Genomic DNA, 26,649 nt, shown 5'->3' with positions numbered 1-26,649 from the left:
TTGTTTTTGTTTTTTATTTATGTGACTACCAGAAAATTTTAAGTTAAATCTGTGGCTTACATTTACTAACCTGAAATCCTCTAGTTAAAAGACAAAGAGCCTTAAACTGCATTAAAAATACAAAATGCAACTATATTCTGCTTATGGAGAGCACACCATAAATAAAAGGACACAGACAGCTTGAAAGTAAAAAAAATAGAAAAAAATCGAGGTGAGTGTTGTGGTGTGGTGGGTTAAGTTGCTGCCTTGGATGTCTCCATTCCATACTGGAGTGCCAGTTTGAATCTCAGCTACTCTGCTTCTGATCTAGCTTCCTGCTAAAAGCAGCAAATGATGGCTCAAGTGCTTGGAATCCAAGCACCCACATGAGAGACCAAAATGGAGTTCTAGACTCCTGGCTTTGGCCTGGTCCAGTCCTGGCTGTGAAGGGCATTTCAGGAGTGCACAAGCAAAGAGATGATTCTTCTCTCCTTCAGCCTCTCTTGCTCTCTCACTGTGTTAGTCTGCCTTTCAAGCAGATAAAAAAAAAAATGTTTTAAAGAATAGAAAAATGATAGTGTAACATTCTAACCAAAAGAAGGATAGTTTGAATATTATTTTTATATAAAATATACTTAATGACAAAACACTACTAGAGACAAGAAAGGATGCTAATAATAATTCATTAAAATGAAATGGCAGTTCTGAATTTGTATGTACCTAATAACATAGCCTATAACTACAACGTTGAATAATATTGAAATACAATGAAAATTGGTAAGACTAGCAGAAATAAACAAATCCATAATCATAGTTGGAGGATTTGCATATCTTTATCAGTTCAAGTGCAGAATATTTCAACAATGAGAATAACAAAGTTTAACATTGTAGTACATGTGTACTCTGTGTGGGTAAATACATTCTTTTCAGATATACGTGGAACAATTAAATATTTGGGGAAGGTTCTGTATCATAGCAGGTTAAGTAGGCTACCTGCATTCCTTATCCAAGGACCTAGGATTCAATCCTGCTTCCACTTCTGATCCAGCTTCCTGCTAATGTAGATCCTGAGAGGTAGCAGAAACTGCCTGTAGTCCTTGGTCCCTGCCACTTATGTGGGAGACCAGGATGTAGTTCCAGGCTCCTGGCTTTGGCTTTGCCCAGCTCTGGCTATTGTGGGCATTTAGGGATTTGGAGATTGAACCAGCAAATGTAAGGGTGTGTGTGTGTGTCTCAGCCCATGCCTGCCACCAGCCTTTCATGCAAATAAATATTTTTTTTAAAAACTTTGGCCATATTCCAGGTCATAAGGCAAGTCTTCAGATAATTTTAACAATTAAGATTACTACACAGAAGCAAAATGGAGGCACGAGAGCAGTGAAATACCCACACCCTGGAAACAAACCTCTGCCTGACTCCCAAACCCCTGCCTGGAGGTTGCCTCATGAATGCAGGACACAGCTGATGCAGGCTAATTGGCTTTCTGTGCTCCGCTGGCTCAGGAGCCCAGTGGCAGCAGCAGGCCGGAAAGAGAAGCCCACAGGCAAGTTTTGCAGTTAATGGAGTGAAGGCAACCTTGCTGCAGATGAAGAATGCACAATATTAGAGATTGTTTTCTTCTTTTTTGTCTTCAGTTCCCACTTTTCAATCAAGTATGCTTCATCAGAAATGTTTTTTACAATATTAAGAAAACACATGTCCCAGAAATTTTCTGTTACTTGTATTTGGACTCATTTAGGGATTGATGTGGAAAGTTAGGACCAAAGGGAAATTTGTTGATGTTAATGCATGTATTTGGAAAAAAGAAAACTGAAAATCAGGTCTGGCGCTGTGGCGCAGAGGGTTAACACCCTGACCTGAAGCGCTGGCATCCCATATGGGTACCAGTTTGAGACCCGGCTGCTCCACTTCCAATCCAGCTCTCAGCTATGCCCTGGGAAAGCAGCAGAGGATAGCCCAAGTGCTTGGGCCCCCCTGCACCCATGTGGGAGACCCAGAGGAGGCTCCTGGCTTCAGATCGGCGCAGCTCTGGCTGTTGCAGCCAATTGGGGAGTGAACCATCGGATGGAAGACCCCCCCCCCCCCGCCTCTCTCTCTGCCTCACCTCTTTCTGTGTAACTCTGACTTTCAAATAAATAATCTTTAAAAAAAGAAATACTGAAAATCAATGATAGTGAAATGTTGAAAGCATTTCTTCGGAGATTATGAGTGAACCATGGGTGCCTGCTATCACCATCTCTGTTTGACTATGCAGAAAATACAAAAGAATCCTTAGATTACCTTTGAGAATTTGTGTATTTAGGAAGGTCAATATATAAAAATCAGAAAACTGGGTAAGGTGTTTTGCCTGTGGTTAAGTTGCTGCCTGTGAAGCCAACATCTTGCTTGTGTGCTGAGTTTCGTTCCAGCTCCACTCTGGATCTCAGCTTCCTGCTACTGCACAAGCTGGGAGGCAGCAGGTGATGACACAAGTAGCTGGATCCCTGCCACTCCCTTGAAGGACCTGGATTGGATTCTTGGCTCCCAACTTATAGCCCTGCCATCGTGAGCATTTGGGGAGTAAACCAGCAGATGGGAGTACGCTTTCTCTTCCTCTCTCAAATAAGTAAATAATTAATTACTGAAAATCAAACAGGAAATGACATAAAATTTTGTATAATACCTAAGTGTGTATATCAGCACCCACAAAAATAAAATACCTATCTGTAAATTTAACCAAACTAATGTAGAATATCTACACAGAAAACTGTAAAATATTGAAATAATTTCTAAGGAACTAAATGAGGCAGGCAAATGATTTCTCTCCAAAGGATTCTTAGGCTCTCAATAAAAATCTCTACAGATTTTTTTTCCCTAGAAATTGTGAGTGCTACTAAAATGGAAATGCAAAATGCAAGAGTCAGTAAAACACTCTCAGTTAAGGAGGGCTGGGTAGGGGGGCTTTCCTCGGTATCAAGACTTGTTACAAAGTCATGATAATTAAGTCAGTGGACATTGTTAGACAAGTGACAATGGCAAGTACAGAAATATATTCATGTGTGAGTGGACTCTTGATATGTGTCACAGCAGGAGGCAGAGCAAAGGGAAAAGCCCCTTTTTAAGTAGTGCCAAATTGTGGAAAAAATAGAATGATGCCTACTTCATATCATATCCAAAAATCAATTTGTGAGGTGATTATAAATTCTAGTAATTTCTGTGAAGGAAACAAACTAATAATTTTAAGATAACAAGTTATGTGTAGAGAATACATTTAGAAAGGACAAACAAGGAAGGTTCTCTGAGTAGGTGATATTTAAATGAACATTTTTGGGATGAAAAATCAGCAAAGAAATTGATGTATTTTAAAGAAATAAGTCTAGAATTATAAAGTAAAGGGGAGGGAAGAGCCATGAATAGTTTTGGAGAGAGAGGCATGGGATAGATGATGAAAGAGTTTGTAGGACAAAGAAGAGTTTCAGATTTAAGTCCAGTGGGAGCTACTGACCCACTGCCTGGGACACTTTCCTGAGGTCTCTGAATAGCTCACTGCTCTTCCCAGATTATTTCCCTTTCTCTACCTCAACTCCATTTCTGCCTCTCACCTACTTTATTTTTCTTATTAGCAGATGTTATTCCCAACATGGGATGTGTGTGTGTGGATGTGTGTTTTTAAGGGTCTGAGACCCATTAGAATGTTAGCTTTGAGAGAACAGGGACTTTGATTTCTTTTGTGTCTTGTTTCTTTCAAGTGCCTGGTACATACTTGTTTCTTGGTGATTATTGTTTAAATGGATAATTCAGTGATTTTAAACAGGAGATTAACGTGATTCACATTATTTTTATAAGAGATTTTGGCTGTCAGGTGAAGAACCTTATAGGTGAGAGAATCTGAGTCCTCTAATGAAAGAAGATGATGACTTGGACTATGATGGTAATGGAGAAGAGCAGGAAATCAAGAGGGTGTGTTTTGGAGGTAGAAACAATAGGACTTATTGATGGGTTGGATGTAAAAAGTGTGGGAATAAAGGAGAATCAAAGATGATTCATATAAATTGCTATTCACTGAGATGGAAAAGATGGAAAGAAGGAAATTTAGAGTTGAATTTCGGGAGTGTTAAGGTTAAGAGATCTTTGTGACATCTCAGTGGAAATGCTAGGTACACAGTTAAAATTTTTTAACAGAAAGGAAAGGGCTGACCTAGAATAAAGCAGCTGTAGCCTTTCAGTTTAACTGAAGCATTTATTCTTAGAATAAGTGGAGGGGCCAACACTGTGGTGTAGTGTGTTAAGCCGCCATCTGCCTCTGGCCCATTCATTTCCTGGCTGCTCCACTTCCGCCCAACTCCCTACTAACGCGCCTGGGAAAGCAGCAAAATTTGGCTCAAGTGTTTTTGCCCCTGCATCCATGTGGGTGACCCAGGGAGAAACTCTTGACTCCTGGCTTCAGTCTGGCCGTTACAGCCATTTAGGGAGTGAATCAGCAGATGGAAGATCTCTCTGTCTGCGTCTCTCCTTTTCTAACTCTGCCTTTCAGATAAAATAAATAAATCTTAAAAAAAAAAAAGTAGAGATAGGCTATATGAGAAATTATTAGCCCAGAACTCTGTTTTAGAGGTAAACTGAAACCAAGGTAAAAGTCTTAGCAGTTACAGTTCTTTTATTGTCTTGGAAATGATTACTCAATATTGGAAAATATTTCTGGATACAAAAATAATTGAGAAAAAAATATAGCAAATGGGTTCTTGAGATTTTTGCTTTTCGTGCTTCCTGATAAATCAGTTCTTAGTCCTGAGCCTTATAGAACTGTATTTGAATTCCCCTTTTGCTGTGGACAAGTCTCCTCACTCCTCTAAAATGTTTCCTTTGCTAAAAAATGGTTGTAACTAGGGTTGCAGTAAAGAATAAATGTTTTACACTGTGGATGGACTTAAATGGTGCAGACACAGTTAATGGTGGCTGTTAAAATGCATGAGCGTTTTATCAGCATTCAGTGACTGGTAGTTCTCTTTCTGCTCCCAACCAAAACTTTTACGTGGTGTTCTGTCATTTTTAAGTAGATGCTAACTGGCTGCAGTAAGCTTATTTGTGCTCTTGGGTTTCTACTATTAGTGGACTGCTTTCCCCATGTAATTGAATAGGTTTTCCTTGTACTGCACTAAGCCCTGGATGATGGGAAGTGTCTTGCTGTCTGAAGAGAAAGTACAGATTATACTGGATGTGTCTTTTTTTTTTTTTTTAAGATTTATTTATTTTGAAAGAGTTAGGGAGAGAGACAGACAGAAATCTTCCATTTTCTGGTTCAATCCCTAGATGGCTACAACGGCCAACACTGGGCCAGGCCAGATAGGAACTTCATCTGTGTGGCCCATGTGGGTGGCAGGGGCCCAGAAACCTGAGTCATCTTCCTTTGCTTTTCCTAGGCCATTATCAGGGAGCTAGATCAGAAGTGGCGCAGCTAGGGAGTTGGTATTGTGGCATAGCAGATTAAATCTCGGCCTGAGGGGCCAGTGCTGTGGCACAGAGGGTAAAGCCGCCACCTACAGTGCCGACATTCCATAAGGGCACCGGTTTGAGTCCCGGCTGCTACACTTCTGACCCAGCTCTCTGCTATGGCTTGGGAAAGCAGTAGAAGATGGCCCAAGTCCCTGGGCCCCTGCACACATCTGGGAGACTCAGAAGAAGCTCCTGGCTTCGGATCAGCGCAGCTTTGGCTGTTGCACCCATCTGGGGAGTGAACCAGCAGATGGAAGTCTTTTTGTCTGTCTCTCTCTCTCTGCCTCTGCATCTCTGTAAATCTGCCTTTCAGATAAATAAATAAATCTTAAAAAAAAAAAAATTCTGCCTATGACACCAGCATCCCATTATAGAAACCAATTCAAGTCCCAGCTGCTCCACTTCCAATCCAGCTCCCTGCTAATGCACCTGGGAAAGCATCAGAAAATGGCCCAAATGCTTGGGCCCCTGTACACAAATGGGATACTCAGAATAAGCTCCAGGCTCTTGGTTTTGGTTGACCCAGCCCCAGCAGTTGCAGCCATTAGGGGGTAAAACCAGTGGTTGTAAAATTTCTCTGCATCTCTTCCTGTCTCTGAAACTCTGCCTTTCAACTAAATAAAAACTAAATCTTTAAAAAAAAAAAAAAAAGGTGAAATAACTGAGACAGTAATGGGCACCTATATGGGTTGCTGGCTTTGCAGGCATTGATTTTACCCACTATGTGTTTGCCTTTGTTATTGTTTTAAAATTTATTTATTTGAAAGGCAGAGTTACAGAGAGGTAGAGACAGAGAGAGAGTCTTCCATCTGCTGGCTTACTGCCAAGATGGCCGCAATGGCCAGAGCTGCACCAGTCTGAAGCCAGGAGCCTAGAGCTTCTATTGGGTCTCCCACATGGGTGCAGGGGCCCAAGCACTCGGGCTATCTTCTACTGCTTTCCCAGGCCACAGCAGAGAGCTGGATCAGAAGTGGAGAAGCTGGGACTCGAACCGGCACCCATATGGGATGCCAGCACTACAGCACTGTGCCACAGTGCTGGCCCCAAGCATGTCTGTTTTTAACATACCAAAACACTCCAGTGGTAACCTAACTCTGTTACTTTATTTTCCTCTTGTGTAGTTGTGTGCTGCTCATCTCCCAACTGAATCAGAAGCACCAAATCATTATCAGGCAGTGTGTCGTGCACTGTTTGCAGAGACGATGGAGCTGCATACATTTCTGACCAAAATTAAGAGTGCAAAGGAGGTAAGTATGCTGCTTTGATATTTATTGGCACTGTGAAAGAAAAACTTGAATTGTCAACACTGCCTATTCTGTTACTTTAAAATTTTATTATTGTCATGATGGCCTGATGCTGAAAATCACTTAGGAGAAGCAACTTATGCACAATTAAATCTATTGTGTTAAGATATCAGTAGTGTGAATCCATTTTATAAAACAGATTTTCACACAGTTTCTTTCCCTATGAGTTGGACTCATGGGTGTCCCATGGTAGTTGCTTTTGCCCACTTTCTGCCACTCTTTTCATTTGTCTGTTTCAATGTATGCAGCTCCATTTGTCTGTTTTGTCTATTTCATTTGTCTATTTTGAAATGTGTTTGTACCTCTTCCAGGAAGGGATATGGTAGGCAACTCCCATATCTGATAATTTGTTTAAGAGCTTTTAAATACTTTTTATTTTTATTTTTTTATTTTTATTTATTTATTTATTTTTTTTTTTGACAGGCAGAGTGGACAGTGAGAGAGAGAGACAGAGAGAAAGGTCTTCCTTTTTTTGCCGTTGGTTCACCCTCCAATGGCCGCTGCTGCCGGCGCGCTGCGGCCGGTGCACCGCGCTGATCCGGTGGCAGGAGCCAGGAGCCAGGTGCTTTCCCTGTTCTCCCATGGGTGCAGGGCCCAAGCACCTGGGCCATCCTCCACTGCACTCCCTGGCCACAGCAGAGAGCTGGCCTGGAAGAGGGGCAACTGGGACAGAATCTGGCGCCCCAACTGGGGCTAGAACCTGGTGTGCCGGCGCTGCAAGGCGGAGGATTAGCCTAGTGAGCCGCGGCGCCGGCCCGTTTAAGAGCTTTTAAAATTAAAGATTTAGGAGCTGGCACTGTGGCGTAGCAGGTAAAGCCACCCCCTGCGGTGCCGGCATTCCCAAATGGACACTGGTTCCAGTCCCAGCTTCTCTGCTTCCGATGTAGTTCTCTGCTATGGCCTGGGGAAGCAGAAGATGGTCCAAGTCCTTCGGTCCCTGTACCCATGTGGGAGACCCAGAGAAAGCTCTAGGCTCCTGGTTTGGTATCGGTTCAGCTCCAGCCATTATGGCCAGTTGGGGAGTGAACCAGCGGTTGGAAGACCTCTCTCTCTCTCTCTCTCCCTCTCCTTCTCTCTCTGTGTAACTCTGACTGTCAATAAATAAATAAATAAATAAGAAATATAAAAGGAAGACAATGGGATCTTTTTAAAAAAAACTAAAGATTAATGGAGGAAAAGTGAAATTAAGATTCAAATAATTCAGAATCATATTTTAGTTATTTTACTTATTATCTAGTAACATCTGTGACTTTAAAATGTTACGTGTTAAATCCAAAGAGAATGATTCTTTTTTTTAAAAAAAAAAGTTTTATTTATTTATTTGAAAGTCAGAGTTACACAGAGAGGAGAGGCAGAGAGAGATAGAGGTCTTCCATCCAATGGTTCCCTCCCCAACTGGCTGCAATGGCCGGGACTGCTTCCATCCGAAGCCGGGAGCCAGGAGCTTCTTCTGGGTCTCCCACGTAGGTGCAGGGGCCCAAGGACTTGGGCCATCTTCTGCTGCTTTCCCAGGCCATAGCAGAGAGCTGAATTGGAAGTGGAACAGCCAGGTCTCAAACTGGCGCCCATATTGAATGCCGGTGCTTCAGGCCAGGGTGTTAACCCGCTGAACCATAGCGCCGGCCCCAAGAGAATGATTCTAATTTATGTGAAAGGTGAGTCACATGTTTTACCTTACACAGACATTTGTGGCATTTCAGTAAGATCCTATGTAAAATAGCTCAGGATCTGGCATAGAGCTCAATGCATGTTAGATAATGAGTATCATTGCTTTTTATGACTAAAGTCCAGAGTTTTATTTGAAGCACTGTGCTAAAACTTACCATGACCCACAGTTTGGGGAGAGATATGTATTGCAAGTATCAGCAAGGGGCAATAATTAACCTGGTTGCCAAATAAGACTTATTTAAAAAGTAGGTGACAAATATCTTGAGCAGATCACTCTTTTTTTTTTTTTTTTTTTTTTTTTGACAGGCAGAGTGGACAGTGAGAGAGAGAGACAGAGAGAAAGGTCTTCCTTTGCCGTTGGTTCACCCTCCAATGGCCACCGCGGCCGGCGCACCGTGCTGATCCAAAGGCAGGAGCCAGGTGCTTCTCCTGGTCTCCCATGGGGTGCAGGGCCCAAGGACTTGGGCCATCCTCCACTGCACTCCCTGGCCACAGTAGAGAGCTGGCCTGGAAGAGGGGCAACCGGGACAGAATCCGGCGCCCCGACCGGGACTAGAACCCAGTGTGCCGGCGCCGCTAGGCGGAGGATTAGCCTAGTGAGCCGCGGCGCCGGCGAGCAGATCACTCTTAACAAGTCATCTTTACGTAAACACGTTGTTTGTGTATGAATCAGAGATGTGAACATTTTTCTTTTACTCTGGCCAGGGTATTCCTTGTAGTCCATCTTTTTATGATAGGCCAATGAAAAACTATGCCCTTTTTTTTTTAATTTGTAAAATTGGACTCAAGAGGAAAGTCACCAACAGTGTGGAAAAGGGCAAACTATTATGTTGTTCATGGAATAATTGTATATGTCTGTGTGTGTGTGTGTGTGTGTGTGTATAGGTAGATAGATATGTTTTGTTCTTACTGTGTATTTTCCATGAACATTTGGATGACTTCCCATATGCATGGATTTCAGTTTTTTTCCATTAAAGTCAACTTATTTCTAAATCTCATTTTCCACAAGCTTTTTTGAAGTACCCTCATGTGTGTATATATAAATGTGATGAACTAAGCTGTTCCTCTTAGAGCCAGACGAAGTAAGACCTGATTCAAAGCTTCAAAGTGAGCATCTGATAGCATATCCTCAGTTTATCTGAAGTTTATTTGAAGTTTATCAAATAGTAGAAAAGATTAATATTTAAGATCATGGTGACCTTCCCCACTTGTTAAGATTGAGATTGCCATGGGCTAATGCTGTGGTGTACTATGCTAAGCCTCCGCCTGTGGCGCCAACCTCCCGTATGGGCGCCAATTCAAGTCTAGGCTGCTCCTCTTCTGATCCAGCTCTCTGCATATGGCCTGGGAAAGCAATGGAAGATGGCCCAAGTGCTTGGGCCCTTGCACTGGTGTGGGAGACCCACACGGAGCTTCTGGCTCTTTGCTTCAGATCAACCCACCTCCAGCCATTGTGGCCATCTGGGGGAGTGAACCAAAAGGAAAATCTTTCTCTCTGCCCCTCTTTCTGTCTGTAATTTTACCTCTCAAATAAATAAAATCTTTAAAAAAATATTGAGATTGCCTTCTCTAGAGTATTACTTTGAAGGTGTAGCTACAATCTTATGGGGTTAATACAATACATGAGCTCCTAGAGTCGTAATACAGATTTTCTGAGAAATCATTTCTGAGCTTACAGAACAGTATTAGTAAGTATTTTTATTCTTCTATCCCGATGATGTGTGTGTTTTTCTAATTTATTTTTGTTTTTGCTCTTGGTTACAATTTTACATTGTCAGGTATGCGAACACATTCTCAAAAGGAGATTTAAGAGGCAGGCATTTGGCATAATGGTTAACCCACTGCTTAGGACACCTCATCCCCTATCAGAGTGAATGTGTTCAAGTCCTAGCTCAGCATCTGATTCCAACTTCCTGCTGATTGTACACTGCATCAGTTGGGTTCCTACCATTCATATGGTTCATGTGGGATACTTGAGTTCCTGGCTCCTGGCTTTTGGCCTGACCCAGCCCTGGCTGTTACAGGTATTTAGGGAGTGAATGAGCAGATGATATCTCTCTGCTGTCTGTCTGTCTCTGTCTCTGCTTTACAAATAAAAATAAATTTTAAAAAGGGTTTAAGAATTATCAAGATCTATTTAAATAAAACCTCATAAATTTGCTCTGTGGCAATGTCCGCAGACACTGGCCAGGCGTTGGTGCAGTTTATTAAAACATGAAATGCAGAGTCTATTTTCAGATGGTATAGTTGTTTTATAAAGTAGTAAATTACATTATTTGAACCTGGCTAGTTTATAAATATATTGCTTGTAGTTCATTATCTATGTATTTTGAAAAAATTTGTTTTCATTATGTGATGATTTTTTTCTTAATGAGATCCTTTAAAGTGTTCTCTGAATGAAGAGAAGATTTGGATACACCTACTGATGCCATGTCTCTAAAGCAATTTGATATCCTTGAAAGCGCACATTACCCTGTCTTATAGCAGTGATATCCTTGTATGTAAGTACAGCTGGAGAGACTATCTAAGAGATCCACTTAGTGCATCAGGTTGTATGAAAGAAGAGCCACCCATGCTGCACTGCCAGTGACTCTAGCACAGTCCAGACCCTGACTGGCAAATTGTATTGATGGTAATATCCTTTTAGTCCATTGTTGTCTAGGTAAATTTTTGATAATCAGTGTCTTGAGCTCGTTACTGTTAAACAAAACTGTTTTTCAGTTGCTAATACTTTAACCCCTTGTTGGTTTCTTATATTACATTCTTAAAATCCCAGCTGCTAAAGTTACCTCTCTTACCTACACTATTTAATCCTCATAACTATTTTCTAAGTCTTTACAAACTAGTAAAGCGAGACTTAAAGAGATTAGCGGTTCACATAGACAGAGGTTCTGAGCACTGCTGAACCCAGCTTTTCCACCTTCTGCCTAGCAGAGGTGCCCCAGCCTGGTGCTGCTTCCTGTTCCCACTCACACACAGAAGTCACAGACTGTTGGAATAAAAGCAAAGAGATTTACTGAAGGAAAAATTGGAGTTCGATGTTTTGATCTATGTAGGCTTCAAAGCAGGTTTGGAAGGAAGAGTGTATGAGCCACAGAGAGTAGAGTTTGGTGTTGGGTAGGAAAAGAAGGTTCCTGAGAGAACGAGCATGTGTGTGGTGTATGTGTGTCCCACATATGTACACAAATGGGACCGGAGGAGGAATCAGGCCATGTGCTTATGTGTGAAATAAAAGGGATGTGTGAAATGAGAAAAGATAGAATATCATAGAAATGTCAGAGACTGAGAGGGAATAATTTTAAGGCTAGAAAATGAGTTCATTTTATTCCAGTATATTTCTAAAATGCTTTTTTATCATTGCCTCCATGTTGAGAGTGTGTTTGTCTCCCTCCCTACCCTCAATTCTCCAACAAATACATCGTTTTACAGTAGAAATGCAGCTACAGAGTAGGCAAAACCTTGATGGATTAGAGGGACACATTTTTAAAGCAAGTAACTCATTTTTCTCATTTACTTTAGAATTTAAAATGTTTTATTTTTATCTATGTTTTATTAACATTAACATAGATCCTTTGTTCAAGTCCCTTTATTGTTGGTTAATCATACTCCATCACCCGTTTTCCAGTTGTGTTCAGCCTTTGCTAGACTTCTATTTCTTCATCTTTAAAAATGGGGGAGCAGGCAGCTAGAGATATGTAGTTCCCTCTAGTCATAAAATTACCTGAAGAAGGGACAATTCAGAGGACTAATAAATCATTGTGAACAAGCTTTTCCTTGTTTTTGTATCAGTCTACTGTGTAGGCAGAATGTATACAAACATTTTAAGTACATGTCCAGTAATATTTGCTTTGAAATTATTGTAGACTGTTCTAATTTATATTTTAAATTTGAGATAGATTGTATAGGGAAGCATTTTATAGCTTTAGACATAGTAATGAAATTTCATGATGCTTAGAAAAACACAGATTGAACATTTTAAATTGGTGAGCTAGCTGTGCTATTCCACACTGACATTACTACATTTACATTGATGTCACCATAGATGAAAAAGTTTATTTTACAATCTAGTGGTAGAAAATTTCTGTAAAGAATAAATTAATAACATGAGAGTATTATGAGTAAAATACTGAAAATAATTGAATAAAGATAATTAAAAATGAATCTTATTGAAGAATGGGATGGGAGAGGGAGTAGGAGGTGGGATGGTTTGGCGGTGGGAGGACAGGTATGGGGGGAAGAACCGCTGTAATCCAAAAGTGGTACCTATGATATTTATATTTATTAAATAAAAGCTTTCTATTAAAAATAATAATTGAGCAGCATGAAACTATATGTTCATTTTATTGTAGCAAGAATGTTATAAGGCATGTAAAATAGATTTTGTTGTCATGATTTCTGTTTTCTAAGAGATTATGTACTCGAAGTAATGAAAATTTTCCCTTCCTTTTTTCTATATCATACACATGAACCACCTCTGAACTAAAGTAAACTATCCAAACATTTTGATCTTAGATAAGATATCCAAAGCAGGCTCTGCAGGTGTGGATTCTCATTTCTGATGATCCGATTATAATGATCTTTGATCGCTTCTCAAATGTGACTGCACATGTGAGCTTGGTTTCTTATTTCCATCTTAAACTCTTCTTATACATTGTCTTCATTCACCCTTTAAGTTATGATTTTGTGTTCACATTCTTTGTGCCTCTGCTAGAAGATATCCTCAGACTACCCTCCAGACACCTTTATCTATTTAGTAGTACACACAGCCCTTTTGAAAAAATCAAACACTGTTATTCCTTTCTTGCAGTCATCACAGTCTGTTTTGTTGTTCTCTTTTCTCATTCATTGACATTTTCCAGTAGGCCATAATCTCTGAAGGCAGAGACCTTTTCTCCCGCATTCACTGTTACGGCCTAGTGTAGCAGCTGCTCTGTACTTTTTTGGATACTGTTCATTGAATGAACGAACCTGTAGCTCAGTTATTGTCTTTGTCTTTGCTGTTATTGGCTGTCTCCATAACACATGGCCTCTTTCATCTTCTCTCAGCCTCTGCCTTACCTCACACATTGGTTTGTCATCTCTCACCTGGGCCACGACAATGGCTTCTGGTATTATTTCCCTTTTCATGTACAATTGACCCTCCAGTGACTTTGCTGTGTAAAGATCCTGTTGACTGCTTGATAGGTGGAAAGTTTGAAGCCCTTTCTATGACATAAACAACTGTTCACAATCTAGCCTGTTCTGGTCTCTGGGCTTCATTTTCCATTCCTCACCGTCTGTGCTCTTGTTCTGCCTGCACATCCCCCACTCCCTGATTGCTTAGTCCTCCTCACCGGCCTGAAACACCCCTTTCCCTCTTCTCTCATTTAGGAAAGGCTGGCCTCTTTAGGACCTAACTCGGATGTTCGCTATTCTGAAGCACTTTTTCCCAGTAGTCTCTCCTCTAGCTTCTTTCTGGAACTTCTCATACTGTTTTGTAATTGCTGTTTTCATATTTGTCCTCACTGGACTGTGACCTTCTTAAAGGCAGGGACTGTGTTTATCTTACTAGCCCTGCCATAATTAGGGACCTAGGAGGGCATCTTTTTTTGCTTGCTTGTTTGTTTTGGTTTTGTTTTTGTTTTTTTTTCCTACGGTCATCCAGGTTTAATCTATAATGACACTGTTCAGAGAAGTTGTACACATGCACAAATACCCACACAGAGCTCCTGCAACACTCCCTCTTTTCTTTCTTTCTTTTTTTTTTTAAGATTTATTTATTTGAAAGAGTTACACAGAGAGAAGGAGAGGCAGAGAGAGAGAGAAAGGTCTTCCATCCACTGGTTCGCTCCCCAAATGACTGCAATGGCCAGAGCTGCGCTGATCTGAAGCTAGGAGCCAGGAGCTTCTTTCAGGTCTCCCACGTGGGTGCAGGGGCCCAAGGACTTGGGCCATTGTCTACTGCCTTCTCAGGCCACAGCAGAAAGCTGGATGGGAAATGAAGCAGCCGGGACTCGAACCGGCACCCGTATGGGATGCCGGCACTGCAAGCAGTAGCTTTACCTGCTATGCCACAGCACCAGCCCCTCAGGGGGGCATCTGTGTATGATGTTTCCCTTGTTGCTTCTTTAGGGTAACACTAGGGCCTCCATCCATGAGATGAGTTGGTTTTTATATAACCTAATAAATATCACATTTTGAATAGGATCAGCTTTTATGTTGCTTATAGCTGAATCATCAGGGGCCAGAGGCAGTGTCAAGAATCATGTACCTACCTGGTCCTACTGGACACAAAGCTGTTCCCTCACATTCATCCTGCTGTTCAAAGAGGCCAAGGGATGGGGGATTGAGACTGAATGCTACTTGATTCTCACTCGTTTTTGAAACTTCCACCCTAGGGCAACATATGTACTTTGGTGTGGGTGAGGTTGGGGAATCCAGAGGCCTCTCTGCACCAGCTCTGAGCCCAGGCAGGCAGCTTACCTCACTTTCACATGCAGACCCAGCCTCGTAACCCCAGGGTGTCTCTCATTCTTTGCTTCTGTTAGCACTTTACTCCTTGTGATGTTCCTCTTGATTAGGTAGTATTACACTTTGCCTCCCACCGCACGATATAGGTAGGAAAATTGAAGCAAAGTCTAATATCTTTTTTTTTTTTTTTTTTTTTTTTGACAGGCAGAGTGGACAGTGAGATAGAGAGACAGAGAGAGAAAGGTCTTCCTTTTGCCGTTGGTTCACTCTCCAATGGCCGCCGCTGCAGCCGGCGCACCGCGCTGATCCGATGGCAGGAGCCAGGATCCAGGTGCTTTTCCTGGTCTCCCATGGGGTGCAGGGCCCAAGCACCTGGGCCATCCTCCACTGCACTCCCTGGCCATAGCAGAGAGCTGGCCTGGAAGAGGGGCAACCGGGACAGAATCCGGCGCCCTGACCGGGACTAGAACCCGGTGTGCCGGCGCCGCAAGGTGGAGGATCAAAGTCTAATATCTTTTAAATAAAATTTAATAAATTGCCTGTCCCCAATATGGGAGACCTACAATAAGTCTCTGGCCATCGCAGCCGTTTGGGAAGTAAACCAGCAGATGGGAGATCTCTCTGTCTCTCCTCTCTCTAACTCTGCCTTTCAAATAAATAAACAATATCTTTTTTAAAAAAATTGGCTGCTCATGTGATAGAAGGAATTAGGTTAACCCTACTTTTTAATTTTGAAGAAATAGTTGGGGCTGGCGCTGTGGCGCAACGCGTTAACGCACTAGCCTGAAGCGCCAGCATCCCATATGGGTGCCAGTCCGATCCAGCTCTCTGCTATGTCCTGGGAAAGCAGTAGAAGATGGCCCAAGTCCTTGGGCCCCTGCACCCAAGTGGGAGACTCAGAAGAAGCTCCTGGCTCCTGGCTTTGGATCAGCACAGCTCTGGCTGTTGCAGCCAACTGGAGAGTGAACCATTGATTGGGAGACCTCTCTCTTTCTCTCTGCCTCTCCTTCTCTCTCTGTGTAACTCTGACTTTAAATCTAAAAAAAGAAAAAAAAGAAATAGTAGGCAGCAAAAATGGAACTTAAAGTAAGATGTAAATGAAGTTTATAAACCTCAGTAAGGAGAAACTGAAGGAATAGGATTTTGGTAAAGATTTGGCAGAATGTAATAGCTGTATCTCAGTACTGAAGTACAAGTGAGTAGAGAGGCCCTCGATTTCAGAAGAATAAGATCAGCTGGCAAAATCCATTCATTCATTAATGCAACAGTGATTTAATGCCTCCTCTGTGACAGGTGCTATTATGATAAATAGCACCTGCCCATTATTCCGTACTTTGTGCCAGGTGCCATTGTAAGACATTTATGCACATTAATTTAGTTTTCACAGTAAGTGATGCATTCAGTGCTGTTACTTTTTATTTTAGGGGCACAGTGGTGAGCAGGATGAATGTGGTGGTGGTCTCTGTAATATTCTCAGGATGTCTGATAGAGTCAGAATGACAGTCTAGGAGAGGCCATCCCAGCACAGAGAGAAGGATCCTGGGTTAGTGAATGCAGGATGTGTTGGAAGTCTGAGACCTTAATAAAAGCCTCTGTGACTGTAATGCTGCAGCAGAATGTGGGTGGCAGGGGCTCAAGTACTTTGGCCATCTTCTGCTGCTTTTCTAAGCGCATTAGGAAACTGGATTGCAAGTAAACAGCCAGGACTAAAACCAGCACTCATGGGATGCCTACATCACAGGTGGTGTCTTAACCCATGACACCACAGCACTAGCCCCTCTTATTTTTGTTTTAAAGTTATTTGGCATTTTAAAATTTATTTATTTATTTGAAAGGTGGAGTGACAGATCTTCCATCCACTAATTCACTCTCAAATGATTGTAACAGCCAGGGTTGGGCCAGACTGAAGCCAAGAGTTTGGAACTCCATCTGGGTCTCCCACTTCAGTGGCAGAGGCACATGCACTTGGGCCATCTTCCACTGCTCTCCCAGGGACATTAGCCGGGAACTAAATTGGAAGTGGAGCAGCTGGACTCAAACTGACACACATATGTGCCTGCATCACACAGTGGCTTAACCTGGCTGCACCACAATGCCAGCCTGTTATTCAGCATTTTTAAAAAATACATATACATCCGGGGCTGGTGCCATGGCACAGTGGGCAAAGCTGCGGCCTGCAGTGCCCACATGCCATGTGGGTGCCAGTTCACGACCCAGCTGCTCCTCTTCTGATCCAGCTCTCTGTTATGGCCTGGGAAAGCAGTAGAAGATGGCCCAAGTGCTTGGGCCCCTGTACCTGTGCAGAAGACCCCGAAGAAGCTCCTGGCTTCATATTAGCGTAGCTCTAACCATTGCGACTATCTGGGGAATGAACCAGTGGATGGAAGACCTCTCTCTCTCTGCCTCTGCCTCTCTGTAACTCTTTCAAATAAATAAATATTAAAATATAATATATATATACACACACACATCCAGAATTTGGTTTGAATTACTAATTCTTTCTTCCTTTGCACATCCCCATAAATGGTTAATATAATTTTCTTAAATGAAATGACAGTGGTATTGATTTTTTAATTCCTTACACAGATAATTTTTACATTTTTTCTATTAATTTCTTGACTTATATATTTAAGTTCCCTGTTCTACCTAGTCAGTATCATAAGAGTTTTAAGTCATAATTTTTAAAACTTTAGTATCAGCCCTTGTTTTTGCTTTCATTGTGTACAATTAAGGTTAAGCTTTAAGAAGGTACATTTGGGGCTAGTGCTATGGAGCAGCAGGTTAATAAGCTGCCATCTGCAGTGCCAGCATCCCATGTGTGTGCTGGTTTGAGTCCCAGCTGCTCTGCCTCTGATCCAACTCCCTGCTAATGTGCCTGGGAAAGCCGCAGAACATGGCTCAAGTTCTCAGGCCCCTGTACCCAAGTAGGAGACCTGGAAGAAGCTCCAGGCTCCTGGCTTTGGGTTGGCTCAACCCCAGCCATTGTGGCCCTCTGGGGATTGAACCAGCAGATGAAAGATTTCTGTATCTCTTCTCTCCTCTCTTTAACTCCTAATTTCAGATAAATTAATCTTTTTTAAAAGAAGGCACATTTATAAGGACACATGTATTTTTAAAATTGATTTAACTATTTTTGTTTTTTATGAAAAATTTAGAAAAGTAGATTATAATCATTTTACTATGGAAATTAGACTTTGCCTTCTGATTAGTTAGGTTGAGTATCACTTACCCAAAGTGCTTGGTACCAGAATGTTTCAAATTTGGAACATTTTCAGATTTTAGAATATTTGAATGTACATAACAAGATCTCTTAGGGATGGGACCCAAATCTAAACACAAAATTCATTTATGTCTTATATATACCTTATATAGATAAATTAGCCTGAGGATAATTCATGTAGTTTAAAAAATAATTTGGGAATGAAAATAAAATTTCCTGGTGGGGAATATTCCACTTGTGGCATAATTTTAGTGTTCAAACATTTTTGGGTTTTGAAACATTTCAGATTTTTTGTATTGGATAGGGAGTTGCAACCTGCAGTGAAGAAGTAAATTGAAGTTTTTGTTCTTTCATTTCCCCAAATATTTATAAAATTCTCCTAGGTGAGGAAATTATTTTTCTCCTTTTACCAATACAAATAGCTCCAACTATTTAAAAGTTACATTGTGCCAGAGTCTTGATTTTCTAAAAACTTAGATGATTAGCACTTACATGTAACCTTGTCCTAAACTTTATCATCAGGTTTTTCTGAAGAGTTAACTCTTGACCTAAATTTAATAAATTCCTAGAATGGGAAATGACTTCTAGATGCCCAGATTAAAGCCAGTTTATTGGGCAGGCATTGTGGGCACTGGTTTGTATCCAGCTGCTCCACTTTTGGACCAGCTCCCTGCTAATGGCCTGGGAAAAGCAGCAGCAGATGGCCCAGTTGTTTGGGCCACTGTACCTACCTGGAAGATGTGGATGAAGCTTCTGGTTGCAGCCTGGCCGAGCCCTGGCTGTTGGGGCCATCTGGGAAATGAACCAGTGAATGGAATATAGGGAGTATGAATTAGAAGTAAACATGTCTCATGAATTTTTCAAAAGATTATTATATTTTATACTATATAATCACAGTAACTACCAAAAATTTTATCAGATTACTTATATACATTATTTCAATTAGTCTTATACAAGAATCATAACTTTTTTTGGAATCTGAGCTCAGTTTATCTTAGGACTATTGCTAAGACAGTTTTGTGAAAATGGAATTTATGAGTATATGGTATCTTCTGTTGCTAGGGAGGAAAGCAATATTTTTTAGAACTAAGCTATAATGAAATAGTTTGTTTTTTAAATTATGTGAATAGTATATATTTGAAAAACTTTATTGGGAAACAGAGTCAGAGAACTTCTATCTGCTGATTCATCCCCCAAATTCCCACAATGGCCAAGATTAGGCCAGGGCCAAAGTTGAAAGCTGGGAAAGTCCAGGTCTCCCATGTGCATGGCAGGGACTCAACTACCTGAACCATCATCTGCTGCCTCCCAGGTTCCATATTAGCAGGAAGATAGATTCAAGACCTGAGCCAGAGATTGAACCCGGTTACTCAGATGTGAGATGCAGACATTCTAATTATTGTCTTAACCACTAGATCAAATGCCCACCCCTAAACCATATTTTATTATCTGCAGATTAGTTGAAAAAATCAAATATAAGTATTTCCTTTCCGATCATCTGTTAAGCTTATAGCCAAATCTACTTGTGTGATAGTGCCAGTTACATGCTAGTTCATACTAGTGCACCTGTGTGTCACTTCAGACTAGCTTGTCTTTGAATAGATTTACAAAGATACAGCCACAGGATGTCTAGCTCCTTTATGTGTGTTTTAATGGGCTTCTTCATGTTCTTTGTCTGTCCCTCCCTTCATGCACAATTCCAGCACCTCCAGTAATGAAACAATGGCATTTAAGTTGGCTGAAAATTTGACTCCAGACCTCAAATGGGTTTATATCCTGCCAAGTGGAGAACGAATCACTTTTTGACAGGAAGAAAAAAAAAATCTACCACCAGATGTCTGTTTGTAAGACTGCCATTTGTTCATTTTAATTAGATTATCCATCATCTGTAACTTTCAGGGTACTTGTCACTCCCTGTCTTTTCTGTTTGATATGTTACTCATGTTGTGGCGTATTAGGAGACATGCAGAACATTCACTTCATCAGCAGTGACCACATTACCCTCCCTCCCTGGGTGTCACTGCTTATCACTGCTCTTCCCATAAAAGTCTTCCCTGTACAATGGCACTGAGGAAATAATAAATAGTTTTAAATGGCTAAAAATATAGAGGAAAATTGTGATAATTAGTTTTTATGAAGATGTTATTTTAATACATGCAAAAAAGGGTCATTTATGTGTGCTGATGTTGAACCTATCAAATGAATTAAAATTCTCTGAGCATTTGACATCAGAGTAGATTTTTCTACTTTGTTTTTTAAGATGCCAGAAATTTTGGCTTAGAGCAGTTCTGATTGCTGGCTTAAGGATAGTTATGTTAGAGAGCGTGAGAGTTCATTGCCATGTGGGTGCTCCCAGTTAGAACTTCCTTAACATATTCTGAGCACAGATTGCCATCTGTCAATACATTTGTGAAAGCGAAAAATAATTTCATTCAGAAGCTAAAATAGAATTGAAAGAAGCTTGTCTCTAAAACACGAAAAATCTGTAATTTACTTTCAAATCACTCATTTGTTTTTGCCATTTAGTAAAAAACCTGAGCTTTCTAGTCATTTCTGGTCATCCATTGTATCATATTTGTTCAATAATAGTCTTTTAAAAATATTTATTTATTTATTTGAAAGAGTTATATATAGAGAGGTTCACTCCTCATTTGGCCTCAATAGCTGGAACTGCATTGATCCGAAGCCAGGACCCAGGATCTTCCTCCGGGTCTCCCATGCGGTTACAGGGACTCAAGGACTTGGGCCATCTTCCACTGCTTTCCCAGGCCATAGCAGAGAGCTGGATCAGAAGTAGAGCTGCCAGGACTAGAACTGGCACTTATATGGGATGCTGGCACTGTAGATGGCAGTTTTACCTGCTATACCATAGCTATGGCCCCAATAATAGTCTTTTTTTAAAGATTTATTTATGTAGAAGACAGAGTTACAGAGAGAGGGGGAGAGAGCTTCATCTAGTGGTTTACTCCCCAAATGGCCACAATATCAGGGGCTAGGCCAAAATGAAACCAGGAACCTGGAAGTCCATCCAAGTCTCCCACATGAGCAGAAAGAGCCCAACTCCTTGGACCATCTTCTGCTGCTTTCACAAGAGCTTTAGCAAGGAGCTTAATCAGAAGCACAACATTCAGGACTTGACCCATCTCGGATGAGATGCTGTCGCTGCAGGTGGCACCTTAACTCACTGCGCCACAACACCAACCCCTCAATAATAGTCTTTACAGATTCTTAACTATCATATACTGACTTACTGCTGACTCAGGAGGTTAGAGGGGAATATCTTATTTAAAATCTATTCATTTATAGTAAAGGTTTGGTGCTGGTGCTGTGGTGTAGTGGGCTAAGCTTCCGCCTGAATTGCTGTCATCCCATATGAGTGCCAGTTGAAGTCCCAGCTGCTCCATTTCTGATCCAGCTCTCTGCTATGGCCTGGGAAAGCAGCAGAAGATGGCCCAAGTGTTTGGGCCCCTGCACCTGTATGGGAGACCCGGAAGAAGCTTCTGGCTCCTGGCTTCAGATTGGTCCAGTTCTAGCTGTTTCGGCCATTTGGGAAGTGAACAGCAGATGGAAGGGCTTTCTGTCTCTTCCTCTCTCTGTAACTCTGCCTTTCAAATAAATAAATAAATCTTTAAAAAAAAGTTTGAAAAAAGAATAAAAGGTTTTGACAACGGAGTAAAAGTATCATAGTCAATCCTAATAGATATTCTTTAGCTTATAATTAATGTTAAGTGTGTAATAATAATGTAAGTTAAATGCTGAATATGAGCTGGGCCACATGCTGTTTTTATTTTATGTATTTTTATGTTTTTATGTATTTTAGGTTATATTAACAGTATCTAAAAGGTACTTATCATTAATGTCTTAATTTTACAAATGAAAAATATCAAACTGAGGGTTAGAGCAGTTAAATGATATGCCCAAAATTCAAACAGATGGAAAATATCTGAGCTCTAGTTTGTGCTGTTCAGAAAAATAAACATGAAATCCTTGGCCCATTCATTAAAATTGTCTTCAGTATTATAAATAACAGGTAGTTTTTCTTGGTAATTAAGGAGGTAGGGATTTGATCACAGCACAGAAGTAGAGCTGTCCGAAGGCCTAACAGCCAGGCCATCCTAAATGACTGCATTTGTCGGGGGAGTGCTGGAGAATAATAAAAGAAGACTGGTTGGAAAAGGGGCCATGTTATGACAAAACTTTGAAGCAGGAATTTGAATTGAATATATTTTGTTGCTGCCTCTCACAGTATTCCATCAAAGTACCCCAGGACATAGAAGCATAGTCTTTTCTGGATTATGAGGATATATTGCATCTTAACTCTTTCTGTTGCAAACAACAGAAACCTCCTCAAATTAACATGGCAGGGGAGAGGATGCATTTACTGGCTCATGCAATTGGGGGATCTTTAGGCACAGCTGGATCAAGAATCTCAAACACTAAAATCAGAGTATGCTTTCTCTCTCCCACCCCAGCTGTCTGTTCAGATGCTTCTGCAGCCCTGATCTCACATTCTCTCAGTTCAGCAACTGCAGCAGTCTTTGACATTGATTCTGGCAGAGAAAGTCTTGGAGGAAGGTTGGAGGTTATGTTCTCACTTGGGAGCCAGTCACAGTGCCCAGGGAGATGAGCTGTGCTGATGGTCTGGGAAACATCCTCACCACCCTGTGAGTGGGAGATCAGATGCTCTGCTCAAACTGTAAGAGATGCATGTTCCTGCAGAAGGAAGGATCTTTGGGGCAGGCATGTGGTACAGCAGGTTAAACCATCAGTTGTGCTGCTGGCCTCTCTTACAAACAATGGTTTGAGTCCTGGCTGTTCTGCCTCCAATCCAGTTCCCTAAATGGGCCTGAGAAAGCAACAGAAGATGAATCAAGTTCTTGGGCCCCTGCTACTCAAGTGTGGGACCCATGTAGTGTGATCTTGGTTGAGTATTTATTGTCCTGAACTGGAGAGCATGTTTCTGGGTGACATAGATAGAATCTCTATCCCCAACTCCCCTAAAGGATTCTGATTTTTTTATTTAAAAAAGATTTAAACAGATACATAAAAATTCTATAATTTATGGAATATTATGTGATATTTTGTTACATGTATACCTTGTATAATATCCAGTCAAGCTAAATATATTTATGCTTTCAAGCATATAACATTTCTTGATAGTTAAAGCATCCAAAATCCTATCATCTAGATTTTCTAAAATAGAGAAACATATAGTACATTAACATCATCTGTAGTCACCCTACTGTGTGGGAGAGCTCCAGAACTTCTTGCTCTTTTCTTGCTGTATCCTTGTACCCATCCCTCTCTCCCCAGTTGCCTCTTCAGACTCTGGTAACCACCCTTATATTTTTAACTTCTATGAGATCTCCTATTTTTTAAGACTGCACATATGAGGGATATCATGTGACTTTTTTTCTGTGCTTGCCTCATTTCAGTTGATATAGGGATCTCCAGTTCTGTCTATGTTGCTGCAAATGACAATAATCATCGTTTTTATGGCTGTGTAATATTCCATATGTTTATATTTATGTATATTTTCTTTATCCATTCAACTGTGGATGGACAGACACTATTGTTTATCTATTTCTTGGCTATCATGAATAGTGCTACAATAAAAATGGGATTGCAGATGTCTCTTTGACAGATGGATTTCATTTCTCTTGATTATATACCCAAGAATGGGATTGCTAGATAATATGGTAGTTTTAGTTTTAGTTTTTTGAGGAAACTCCGTACCATTTTCTGCAATGGTTAAACTAATTTATGTTTCCACCAACGCTGTGCAAGGGTTCCCCTTTCTCCACATCTTCACCATCACTTGTTACCTTTTGTCTTTTTTATAATATCCAATCTTACTGGAGTGAGGTGATAGTTCACTGTGGTCTTGATTTACATTTCCCTAATGATTAGTGATGCTGAGCATTTTTTTATGAACCTGTTTACCATTTGTATGTCTTTCTTTGAGAAATGTCTGTGTAGGTCTTCTATCTGTTTTTAAGTTGAATTACTTGTTTTTGTTTTGTTTTGCTATTGAGTTGCTTGAGTTTCTTCTATATTCTGGGTATTAATTCCTTCTCAGATGTTTGCTTTCACACACTTTCTTCCATTCAGTAGGTTGTTTCTTCATTCTGTTGATTATGTCCTTTGTAGAAACAACTTCATTTTTGCTGTTATTTCATGTGCTCTTGGGATCTAGCCTAGAAAATACTTGCCCATTCCAATGTCCTAAAGTGTTTTCTCTATTCTTGGTTCCAAACAAAGTTTAAGCTCTCAATGTTTAGATCTTTAAAACATTTTGAGTTGATTTCTGTACATAATGAAAGATAGGGCTTGGATTCTGAATTTAGGGAAGATAGATATTCCTCTGAATAATTTCCCCTCGCATTGAAGTTGACTTAAGAGCTATTATAGCAGTTCATGTCTTAATTCATTTACTGAACAGAATTTACCAAACCCCTACTATGTGCAAGGCATTGTTCTGGAGATTAAAGAATTTTGTCAAAAATCAGAATACATGAAAATTGCTTCTCATAAAGCTTACTGGGTGGCAGGGGAGACAGACAATAAACATACAAGTAAATCATACAGACTGTTAAAAGAACAGGATGAGCTTTGGAAAATGAAATAGACTTGGGGGGATTCCTAGTGGCTGAGGGTGGAGCTTAGAATTTAGTTAGGGTTGGCATCATTGAGAAGACATTTGAGCAAGAATGTGAGAGATGTGAGGGAATTTGCTCTTGAATATCTGAGGTAAGACATTCTAGAAAGAGGGAGCAACCAGTGCAGGTGCCCTCAGGCTGGAATGGGAAGAGCTAGGTGGAGATGAAGCATTTATTCTCAGCTGTCCTGCGCATGGAGAGTGCTGCTGCTGTGCATGGCTGAACCTGCTGGACGGGGTCCCAGGGTCCCAGGATGCCCAGAGATAGTTCACATCCTAGAATCTCTTTTCTCCCCATTTTCACTATAAAAGCTAGAAGGAAGATTTTGGTAGTCAGTAGAAAAATATATGGTAAATTATTAAGTCTTTTTTGGATAGAGTCCAATAACAGAACAAAATAAACACCTGTGTCTCTCCTTTGGGTTTCCTCCTCACTCAGCTCTGGTTTTTCTTTTTTCTTCAAGAGACAGCGCTGTGGCATAGCAGATAAAGCTGCTGCCTGCAGTGCTAGCATCCCCTATGGGTACTGGTTCAAGTCCTGGCTGCTCCACTTCCAATCCAGCTCTCTGCTATGTCCTGGGAAAGCAGTAGAAGATGGCCCAAGTCCTTGGGCCCCTGCACCCAAGTGGGAGACTCAGAAGAAGCTCCTGACTCCTGGCTTCTGATTTGCTCAGCTCTGGCCATTGTGGCCATTTGGAGAATGAACCAGTGGGTGGAAGACCTCTCTCTGCCTCTGCCTTTCTATAACTCTGCCTTTTAAGTAAATAAATAAATCTTTTTTTAAAAAAAGAGAGAGACAGAGGCAGACAGAAAGAGAATGCTACCACTGGTTCACTCCTCAAATGTCTGCCACAGCCAGGGCTAGGCCAAGAGCTGGAAATACCATCCAGGTCTCCCACCAAAATGACAAGAACCCAATGGCTTGAGCTATCACCTCTGCCTCCCAAGGCTGCATTAGCAGGGAGCTCAAATCCGGAGCAGAACTAGATTTCAGCTCAGGTGCTCTGTTGTGGGATGGGGATATCTTAACTACTAGGCCAAATCCCTACTCCTGCTTTGTGATTTTGATATTTCATGAAGATAGATGGTGGACTTGGGGGCCAGTGTTGTGACATAGCAAATAAAGCCACTGCCTGTGATGCCGGCATCCCATATGGGCATCAGTTCATGTCCCAGCTGATCCACTTCCGATCCAGGTCCCTGCTGATGGCCTGGGAAAAGCAGCAGAGGATGACCCAAGTATTAGGGCCCCTGGTACATGGGAGACCCTGATGAAGCTCCCGGCTTTAGCCTGGTTCAGCCCTGGCTGTTGCGGCCATGTTGGGAGTGAAACAGCTGGTGGAATTCTCTCTCTGTGTAACTCTGACTTTCAAATAAATAAATAAATAAACCTTTTATTATATTTATATATTTTTATTATATATTTTTATATTTATATTTTTACAAAATTATGGACTTGAGTCAAAAACTACATCTTTAAATCATCAGAGTTTTTTTTAAATGATACCTAATAAATTCTTAGTAAAAGAGATTTTTGAATATCGGAAATATTATATATACCAATCTGGCACATCTTTAAAGATAGAAAATGGTGAAATCTAGTTTAGTAATAAATTTAGATTACTACTCAGATTTTGGTGTAATGTCATGCCAGTTAGTAAGTATCCATTTTCTGCAAAGACCTGTTATAAATTCTATTCTCTTTGCATATATAATATCAAGAATGAACAAGTATTCACAAATGTTCACGTTAGAAACCACAAAGTGAACTTCATCTGGCTGTTTTCTTGCCCCTGGGGGCAGGCTTCAGGAAGCTTCCCTTGCCTCCAGGACTGCCCTTCTCGTTGCCTGCTGCCCCTTCTGTACACCCTGCCCTCTCCAGAAAGAGCCTGGGCCAC

At 41.0% G+C, this 26,649-nt stretch overlaps 1 protein-coding gene across 6 annotated transcripts in view; it reads left to right on the top strand.

The window, feature by feature from the left end:
• SPIRE1 (spire type actin nucleation factor 1) overlaps nucleotides 1–26,649 on the top strand; it is a 204,887-nt gene that overhangs the window by 103,555 nt on the left and 74,683 nt on the right. For all 6 annotated transcript variants that reach the window (XM_017343990.4, XM_017343991.3, XM_008261008.4 and 3 more), the window contains exon 4: nucleotides 6,573–6,698. In XM_017343990.4, the coding sequence (XP_017199479.2) occupies nucleotides 6,573–6,698 (126 nt within the window). The remainder of the gene's footprint in view (nucleotides 1–6,572; nucleotides 6,699–26,649) is intronic.

This window comes from Oryctolagus cuniculus, chromosome 10, assembly GCF_051225735.1.
Source record: "Oryctolagus cuniculus isolate XC-2025 breed Fujian yellow rabbit chromosome 10, ASM5122573v1, whole genome shotgun sequence".
Lineage (NCBI taxonomy): Eukaryota > Metazoa > Chordata > Mammalia > Lagomorpha > Leporidae > Oryctolagus > Oryctolagus cuniculus.
Note: the sequence above shows the minus strand (reverse complement) of the source record. Positions and strands in the feature narration are given on the sequence as shown.